This window comes from Paramisgurnus dabryanus, chromosome 4 (genome assembly GCF_030506205.2).
Source record: "Paramisgurnus dabryanus chromosome 4, PD_genome_1.1, whole genome shotgun sequence".
Classification (NCBI taxonomy): Eukaryota; Metazoa; Chordata; class Actinopteri; order Cypriniformes; family Cobitidae; genus Paramisgurnus; species Paramisgurnus dabryanus.
This window is the reverse complement of record NC_133340.1, coordinates 1,177,438-1,187,634: the sequence shown is the minus strand read 5'-3', so window position 1 is coordinate 1,187,634 and position 10,197 is coordinate 1,177,438. Positions and strand designations below refer to the sequence as shown.

At 33.3% G+C, this 10,197-nt stretch overlaps 1 protein-coding gene across 6 annotated transcripts in view; it reads left to right on the top strand.

Moving 5' to 3' along the window:
• Positions 1-10,197, top strand: part of pnpla6 (patatin-like phospholipase domain containing 6) — a 41,961-nt gene that overhangs the window by 9,698 nt on the left and 22,066 nt on the right. For 3 of the 6 annotated variants that reach the window (XM_065295467.1, XM_065295464.1, XM_065295466.1), the window contains exons 1-10: positions 1,564-1,641; positions 3,661-3,743; positions 6,986-7,042; positions 7,141-7,228; positions 8,150-8,324; positions 8,400-8,540; positions 8,688-8,847; positions 8,936-9,016; positions 9,246-9,374; positions 9,802-9,882. In XM_065295467.1, coding sequence (XP_065151539.1) covers positions 3,699-3,743; positions 6,986-7,042; positions 7,141-7,228; positions 8,150-8,324; positions 8,400-8,540; positions 8,688-8,847; positions 8,936-9,016; positions 9,246-9,374; positions 9,802-9,882 — 957 coding nt within the window. In that variant the 5' untranslated portion in view covers positions 1,564-1,641; positions 3,661-3,698. Of the gene's footprint in view, positions 1-1,563; positions 1,642-3,660; positions 3,744-6,985; positions 7,043-7,140; positions 7,229-8,149; positions 8,325-8,399; positions 8,541-8,687; positions 8,848-8,935; positions 9,017-9,245; positions 9,375-9,801; positions 9,883-10,197 lie in introns of those variants that run through there. The other 3 variants (XM_065295468.1, XM_065295465.2, XM_073814194.1) reach the window with 3 other exon arrangements.

The following is a 10,197-nucleotide window of genomic DNA, read 5'->3' as shown; positions in this document are numbered from 1 at the left end:
CCTAAACCGCTTTGGACAGCTCCAGCAAATGCATATAAACGAGGGAGCTGCATGTTTTTTTTTTAGATATAAACCACACTGTGACAAGATACCCAAGTGAGGAGATCGGAAATTGTTTATTCTTTTATTGTTCGTTTTAGTTTAAAATAAATACAAAAATGAAATAAATAAATGTTGAAATAAAATTGAATTTTAAATCAAATATACAACTAAAGTTTACTACAATAATTATTTTTTTAATGTCATATGTACTACCAGTCAGCAAATTTAGAAATAACCAAAAGGTGGCACTGTGGGTGAAGTTTAGTGGCTATGATTAAAGGGATAGTTCACCCAAAAATGAAAATTCTGTCATTTTTGGGGCTCACGAACCGTTTGGTTACAAACATTCCACAAAATATCTTCCTTGGTGTTCATCAGAAAAAAGAAATACATATAGGTTTGTAACAACATGAGAGTGGATAAATGATGACAGAATTTTCAGTTTTGGGTGAACTATCCCTTAACATTTATGAGCTTTCGAATGTCATAAATCCCAATGTGGTTAATGATTAAGATTTAGAACAAGATTAGACAAAATGCAATCATCTTGAAAGCGTTTTGATAAAAAGTTTAACGTTTACTCTCTGTTCTGTCTGTGTGTATATCTGATTTTCCAGGAAAATTAAAGCTTTTTTGACTGCTCTTATCTGAAAGTTCATGATGAAAGTGTTTTACACCTGGAATTTAGACACCAATCTCTGTTTAAATATCATAGAGTAATTACTAAATTTTAAAATGTTACTTTACATGTTGAAATACATATTGAGATATGATCCTTTATATTTCATCTGATCTAGTATGAATTATGCTACTATGGGAATCATCATGGGGTGTGTTTTGCACTCTCTGCAAATAAATAAATAAAAATATAATGAAACAAAGTAATATTTTGAAATGAACATTACCTAATATTAATAATTTACCTTGTTTATATCACAATATCACATAGAAAGCAACAATTATGTCAAAAATCAAATAAACTATTATTTATTTGACCCTTTTGATAAATATGCTCATCCAAGCAATGGCTAAAAAAAGAATAATTTTGTAATTAACAATTGGGTTTTTTTTTGTTGGTCTTTTTATTTACATTCAATAAACAATACAAAAACATTAATCGACAATGATGGATTAAAACACACCAGATATTAAACAACATTATGAAGTCACCAATTAATAGTAATATGATATTTAGATAAGGTTTATCCACTCTCTCACGCTGGTTTAACGATGTAATATTTTTTCTTTTATTTTTTACTATTATTTTTTTACTATTATTTTTAAATATTATTTTATGCAACTTGTTTGGTTTTGTTTAATAAGTATCCCTCGTACATTCTGTTCAATCCAATAATTATACACTATAACATTATTTGATGTTTAATATCACTTGATGTTATGTGCAATATTCCATAAAGAGTTATTGGAAAAAACAATAAGGGAGGGAATCAGCGAAAGTCACTTTTCTGAAATCAGATTGGCCCGTTTGCCTTCTCTGATTGGTTGCTGAACAGAGTGGGCGGGCTTTACGCGGAGCTCTGGACGGATGTTTCCGGTATGAACGTTGTTTGACATATCAGGACGGATCCTCGCTTTCAGGTAGGGTTAACAACCAAACGCAGTTTACAGTATGTTTACAGCCAATCCAGCGTACATGGCAACACATTGTGTATAAGAGTTTGTTTAATATACGCGTGTTTCTGTAAGAGTTTGCCGGTTGACGTAGCAGATAGTGCGGTGTGTTGGTCAGTCGAGGTCACGGCACAGCATCACCGCCAACCAATCACATAAAACAATACATCTGAGGAAAATATCATAGATTATCGCGAGTTGCGATAGGTTACGTTTTTGTATTTTCTTTCGCTTTATTGTACTCACGTGTTGTCTAATGATCAGAAGTGGTGCTGTTTCATCACGTATCCAGTTACATGCTAATGACATCATGTATGATGCACATCAATTGATGCTTCTTGGATTTAGGCTTCGCTAGTATAGATTGTACTACAACAATATGTAGCAAGCATAATGTAGAGTCTGTACTGTACCAGACTGCTCCAATTGTTGTTGTTTGTGGCAGAAACTAATTATTTATAAATCAAAGATTATAACAGAATGACTGAGCTTGTAAACAAAGTGCTTCATATTGCAGATTTATGAATTGTCATGTGTTATTTATGTGTGTGTGGTCCTCTGTTAACTGTAACTGTCCATTATTTCCTCACTGTCATGCTGAACACATACTAAGGGCGTTGTTAACAACAAATAACAGTCTATTAGCGAGTAAAAAATTATTTATATTTTAGCCTCTCTCTCCTCTTGGCCGGATATCATTATTTCCTCACGTTCCAGGGTTTATACACACATTCAGATTTGTGTGTGTGTGGTCAAATCTCTGTCTAAATCAAATCCTCCCCCGTTACATGTGGGTGATGAATGTGAATGAATGTATTGTATTATATGGTACATATGTCAGCAAAAACTGTTTGTTAAGTGGATGTGCATTGTGTTTATGATGTGAAAAGACTGAAACTGTGGGGGTCAGGTAAAGGGCAGTAAGAAGATCAGAATGAAAACACACTGGTAGACTGTGTTTGTGTGTGTCATTGTGTTTGTGATGATGACATCAGTGGGGGAAGGGTTATGATTGGACAGTTTATCTGCTGACTGTCATCTTTGTCTGGCATGTTAGTGAGATTTAGATTAACTCTACTATTACCTAAACAATCGAATGGAATATCTGTCATGCGGTTTAGGTATATTTCCAGATTTTTTTTAGTTTTATATTTTCAATTGCTTACTTGATTTGGAGCTTAAAAATGTAAACAAAAATATGTGACTCACTACAGTGCCATCACTAATGTTTGTAAGGCAGTATTCATTTTAAAGTTATTAAAAGAGTTATTGCAGTACAAATATTGAATTGAAAATATTTCTCCTCAAGTTTAAACATCCAAGTGTAGCCAATATTTCAGTTTGAATGTGTCACACTATTTATCAAACACAGTTTCCATTTTTTGTTATCCATAAAAATGTAGAGATAGATAAATATTTTAGAAAAGTGAGTCCCTCACAAAATGTTCATCATATTTGGGGGTCCTTGAATTCATAAAGTTTGAAAACCTTTGGCTTTGTTTGATACTCATGGATGCAGTATCACTCACGGTGCATTCACACAGAGCGTAAGCGTTAATGCTTCCCATTCACTTTTAATGGTGACGTCATGCGTTGTCGAACTGAATTGTGGATCCTTCGCCGCCGCTTTAGTGCCGTTGCTCGTGGCAGAAGTTGAACATTTCCCAACCTTCAAGCGGCAACGCATCCATCAGCCAATCATATCGCATTATGCCAATTACGTTTATGGAAGACCGGAGCTTGTGTTGCGGCCACTGTGATTGGTCGTTGGCCACGCTTTAGACAAGCCTTCCGTCAAGCGTTTACGCTTACGCCCCGTGTGAATGTACCGTAAGACCCAGTGTTCAATTAATCATCAGTTACATTTGTATATAATAAATAAGAGTGTACAGTACTACCGTTGTTTTCCAGCCTGTGGTGACCCTGACTGAGTATGTGCTGCTGTTCTTTGCATGTCGCATGAAGCCTTGTTGTTTTGCTTTGCAGCATCTGTCTTTGATGGCCCACTTGTGTGTTGAGGTAGAATGGGACAGAACACATCGGGCCCAGAGTCCCCAGAACCTCCAGAGGTGAGCTGCAGTACCACCTTAATGCTTTATAACCATACATGACAACAAACTAAAAGTCTGATTTTTGATTTGCATGTATTAATGTAATGCAAAGATTGGGAGTTTTTTCCTGAGCATAGCACCCATGAATACTGTTAAAGGGACATTCCACTTTTTTTGAAAATATGCTTATTTTCCAGCTCCCCTAGAGTTAAACATTTGATTCTTACCGTTTTGGAATCCATTCAGCCGATCTCTGCGTCTGGCGCTACCACTTTTAGCAAAAAAGTTATAGCTATATCAGCCTAGAAAATCACAACTTTTAATTTTCTGTTTGTCTTAGTACACAATGTATCTACATAAGAGTCAAGTTTTAAATATAGGAAAGATATTGAAACTCTTTGGTTATTTTTGAGCTCGATGCTAATGGTCTAATCAGATTCAATGGATTATGCTAAGCTATGCTAAAAGTGGTATCTCCAGACCCGGAGATTGACTGAATGGATTCCAAAGTGGTAAAAATGTTTAACTCTAGTGGAGCTGGAAAATTAGCCTATTTTCAAAAAAAGTGGAGCGTCCCTTTAAGAGATGGCGAGGAAGCATTGTGACCCTGGCTTTGAAATCCGGGCTAAAGTCTCATTATCTAAGTATGAGTTTAAGAGTCAGTTTGATTTCAGTCTTTGACCTTATTCAGTCTATATTTTAATAGATTCGTTTTTTACAACTTCCTCCCCATATGGCAACTACTCATTTGTTTACACACTCAATCAGATAATTTTTAAATAGGTTCATATAATATTGTACAATGAATCACGCCGTTTCATACTTTATCCAGTAATACCAGATATTTAAGTTTTAAGTTTTAAGGTTTAAAACTGTGCATTTGTAAGCCTTGGATTAAAATACATATTTGCAATGGCAACCCAAGCATATTGTGAAATGCACGCTCTTCTTAGTGGTGAATGTGTGCAATCCTACTAACGACACATTTATTTTTTCATTAACTAGTGAACTAGTCTTCATATACAGATAGGTGCATTGCCTTCCCATGATGTACAGTATCTTGCTCCACAATATCTATTCCCTTGTCGATATCAGCAGCTGTTTGCTTCTTTGTCATTCACCTCAATCATGTCCTTCTGTCATCAATTATAATCCCTTTACAGACACAGACAATTTTGTCCAGGGATTGTTTTATTTTGGTTTATGCACATTTCACACAGAAGGCACGCTTTCAATTTTATGAGACTTTTCTGGTATCAATGTGCTGTGTGAATGGGGCTTTATATAGATGGTTTTAGCAGTAACAACATAAACAAGCGGCTTTCGTGGTCAGCACGTAACTTCCTGTAAACTCTGCTAAGAATAAATAACAACAAAGTACTTTAAATGTAGTTTATTTATATTACAAGCAAAATAAACAACTGGTAGATTACCTAGGAAACCAAAACATTTGTTATTTTCGACAAGGTATTTTTCAAGAGTTCAGTTTAGCAACTAGTCAGACCATAAAAAAAACTGAAACCCGAAGTAAAGTTCGGACCAGAGTAGGCATTTGCCAGTATGAGATTCTGGCTAAGCAAAAATACCACAGTGTTGCGGTATTGACATTGTAACATTTATAATGTGTTATTTTCAAATAAAAGCATCAACTTTTCAACTGGACACAATACATTTGATTTTTAAGCAACATACAACACTTATGCCAGGTAAAAATAAAGCCTTTAAATTATAATATTCTTTCAAAAATATGTAATTGAAATGTAAACATGAATTTAATTCATTTTGTGTAAACATAGTTCATACCTTGAAAACGGTATCACAGAAAATTTGAGTGGTTTTGAAACCTTTACTTTTTTAAACCTCGGTATAAAACCGGTTACCAGCGGCCAGACATGTACCGCGTCAACCCACGTGCATCCGATGAAACGGTCTCTAAACACTAGTCTTTTTTCACTAAAACCCTTATTCTGGGAGATATTCTGTTTTTGTTAATTTTTTTTCTGGAGTCATAATTTGGAGGTTTCTCTACTGCGGATATACATTATTGCATGTAATTAAACTGAACACACCCATATATCTCAGTTCAAAGATTACAGTCGCAGTCTTAGTTTTTCACTGACTCATCTGCATGCCTGTCAATTCAGAAATGTTCCTGTTAAGTTATCATAGGTTATATGATGACAATGGACAGATAGTCCTGTAAAGTATATGTTTGACATCTAAGAGAGAGTTTGAATGCTGGCTGCACTACCCAAGACACCAGTAATATGTTTTGACAGTCATTGTGGTTTTACATATCCGACTATGTCTTTAACTGTAGATAAAATCATCTACTTCTGCATTAAAATATTTATGCTGACAAAGTGTTTTGCATCAATGTTAGAAAGTTCTCTTTAGATCCACATTTTGCATGTGCCAGACACTTTTATTTTTCTTTCTGTAGCTCAGTTAGTAAAGCATTGTAATAGGAGAGTAAAAGGTAATGGGTTCACCCGAGTGCACACATAATAATAAAATGTATACCTTGTAATGCACTGTAAGTCACTTTGGATGAAGGTGTTTGGCAGATGCACAAAACATTTTATCAGTTTATGCATTCATGGGTATCAAACCTACAGCTCTTGGCTACTGCAGTGCTCTACCATGTGAGCTACATGAACACACAGATCTTACACAATGCTGTGCTGAAATAAATAAACTCGGACAGAGAGAATGAAGAAATTGTTCACCCACAAATGAAAATTCTGTCATCATTTTCTCACTCTAATGTTTTTCAAACCTGTATAAATTTCTTTGTTCTGATGAACAAGAAGGAATATATTTTTAGGAATGTTTGTAACCAAAACCATCATTGGCCCCATTCACTTCAATAATAGAAAAAGAATAGAATGGAAGTGAATGGGGCTCATAAATGGTTTGGTTACAAACATTCCTTAAAATATCTTCCCAGAACAAAGACATTTATAAAGGTTTGTAACAAAATGAGAGTAAATGATGACATAGTTTTTTGGGTGAACTATCCCTTTAAGAAGAAGAGCGTTGTTTTGTTTGCATAATAATCAAAAGACAGGAAATGCAGAAATATATTGTGGTGCTTTGGTTAAGTTTATCATATACCATCTTTCTTTCCCTCTGTATTTATCAGTCTTCTCATGATGAGCAAGACATATCATTAATGTTTTTTCTCATATGTTTAACATCCAGCGCTGAAGGTCATTTCAGTCAAAGCTTTTGATATGAACCTTCCTCATGTTTTTCAGCAGGACAGTTTTGGAAACATCAAGAGTTTAGTGGAGGATCAGCTGCAGACGAGCATGGTCAGTAATAACGTGTTTAACATGGGTACAGAGAATTACAAATTTATGTCATGTGGTATCGTTTCTGTCTCTTTCATTTCTCTGTGTTGTCTCATCAGGTGGTGGGAATAGTGATCGGCGCTGGGTTCGCCATCGTTCTCATCGCGGCACTCATATTCTTTGTCCTGCGCAGGATGCATCTCCGCAGTTAGTACTTTAAACTTAATTTGTGCAGTAAATGTAAATCTTAATATTATTTTTAATAATGTAATATTTATTACATTAAAGTTAAATATTAATTAAATATATATAACTATATATATATATATATAACTATATATATAAGTTACAGTTATATATATATATATATATATATATAGTTATATATATATATATATATATATATATATATATATATATATATATATATATATATATATATATATATATATATATATATATTATATATATATATATATATATATATATATATATATATATATATATATATAGTTTTATATATATATATAGTTTTATATATATATATAGTTTTATATATATATATATATAGTTTTATATATATATATATATAGTTTTATATATATATATAGTTTTATATATATATATATAGTTTTATATATATATATATATAGTTTTATATATATATATATATATATATATATATATATATATATATATATATATATATATATATATAGTTATTAGTTATATATATATATATATATATATATATATATATATATATATATATATATATATATATATATATATATATATATATATATATATATATAGTTTTATATATATATATAGTTTTATATATATATATAGTTTTATATATATATATATATATAGTTTTATATATATATATATATAGTTTTATATATATATATATATATAGTTTTATATATATATATATAGTTTTATATATATATATATATATATAGTTATATATATATATATATAGTTATAGTTATAGTTATAGTTATATAGTTATATATATATAGTTATTAATTAAATTATATTTAAAAAATATATAAATAAAAATATTGATGAATTCTCCTACATAAAGAAAAATAAAATTTTGTTTGTTTGATGATCACTCAGAACTCGAGGCTCAGGAAGCCCCGAAGTATCGCTTTCGTAAAAGGGACAAGGTCTTGTTTTACGGGAGGAAGATTATGAGGAAAGTTTCTCAGTCCACTTCTTCACTGGTTGGCTCCGCCTCCTCATCCAGGCCACGCCTCAAAAAGAAACAAAAGATGCTGAACATCGCCAAAAAGTACGTTTGTGTGACACTATTATTTGGTCACTTTCATTGGCTCAGATTGTTTTAAATGTTTTTTTTTCCTTTTAGGATCTTGCGCTTTAAAAAAGAAGTGCCAACTCTACAGATGAAAGAACCTCCTCCCTCCGTTCTGGAGGCGGATCTCACAGAGTTTGATGTGGCCAATTCTCATCTGCCATCAGAGGTGCTTTATATGCTTAAAAACGTCCGGTAAGCACTGATTGTTTGTGTGTTTATTGTGTGTGTGATATGCATCAAATATTTGCCATTATTAAATGCTTAAAGTTACAAGTCCTTCTAGCAAGTGTGTTATGCTATACAATACATAAGTGTGGTTTTGGTTTCTTTCTCCTGCAGCGTGTTGGGTCACTTTGAGAAGCCCTTGTTTCTGGAGCTCTGTAAGCACATGGTGTTTCTGCAGTTCCAGCAAGGTGAATATGTCTTCAGACCCGGACAGCCTGATAGCAGCATATACGTGGTACAGGACGGCAAGCTGGAGCTGTGTCTTACTGGACAGGTGTGTGTGAAAACCGGATTGTGATGTGCATATGTACTTGTTTGTAAAGGAGTGTGACACACCTCTCTTTCACTCTCGTTCTCTTCAGGATGGGAAAGATGGAGTGGTTAAAGAGGTTTATCCAGGAGACAGCGTTCACAGTCTATTGAGCATCCTTGATGTCATCACAGTGAGTAATACTGTGTTCAGTAGTGTCGAGATTACAGCACAGATTATGCTTTTTTATAGCAGCAGAAAAACTATAGTGCTTTTTTATTGTTACGTTGTTTCAAAGCAGCTTTAGATGAAATAATAAATAATTCAAATAACTAAATTCTCTGTGTTCATTTCAATGCACTCAGATACAACTTCTGTGTAAATTTTGTACCAAACTCTTACTGGTTATTTTTGTATTTCAGGGTCACCAGAGACCATACAAAACCGTCTCGGCTAGAGCAGCGGAGGTGTCCACGGTCCTTAGATTGCCTGTCGAGGCATTTCTGTCCATCTTTGAGAAATACCCAGAGAGCCTTGTGCGAGTGGTGCAGGTCTGTATATACAGAATACAAAATAGAACAACTTGATCCATACTGACTTAAACATAACTAGTTGCCTCCATAAGCTTTATAGTCATGTTCCTGATATGAAGTTGAGCTGAATTTTGGCATATTATTAAGTGAAGTCTGTTTTCTAAGAATCAAAAAGTATTAATTCTACATTTTAGGGCAACATTGCATTGTATCATTCACATAAGAGAAAATCCCACAATGCATTGCGACCAGCTAAGTAAATAAAATAATCCAAGATAGTAGATGAATTGAAAAAAAATTGTATTTACACTAATTAGAGTTTTACACTAAAATCATGACGGCATTACTGTTATGCGCCCTAAGTAGGTAGCTGCCTATGTAGTCAGTAAGGTTTTCGAACAGAGTTTATATGTGTGAATGATGACACTGTTTGTGCTGTCTTTAGATCATCATGGTACGTCTTCAGAGAGTAACTGTTCTGGCCCTTCACAACTATCTGGGACTGACCAATGAACTGTTTAGCCATGTGAGTACACAAACACATACACACACTCTTTTAGAGGCTTGGAGGTTATGTACAGGTCTTATTAAAAGGCACATACTATGCAAAATCCTCTTTTAGAAGGTTTGGACATAAATGTGTGCTGGCAGTGGTAAAAAAAAAAAAAAAATCTGCCTTCTCTTTTTTTAATCCACATTAAACCAAAGCAGTCTCATTAGACATGCTGTTTTGATTCTCTTGTTAATGTGACATCACAAAAACAAAGCCCATGGCCATTGACTAACTGGTTAATTTTATCCAAAAACTCCTGGCGAAAGATACTATTGTATTCCTGACTGT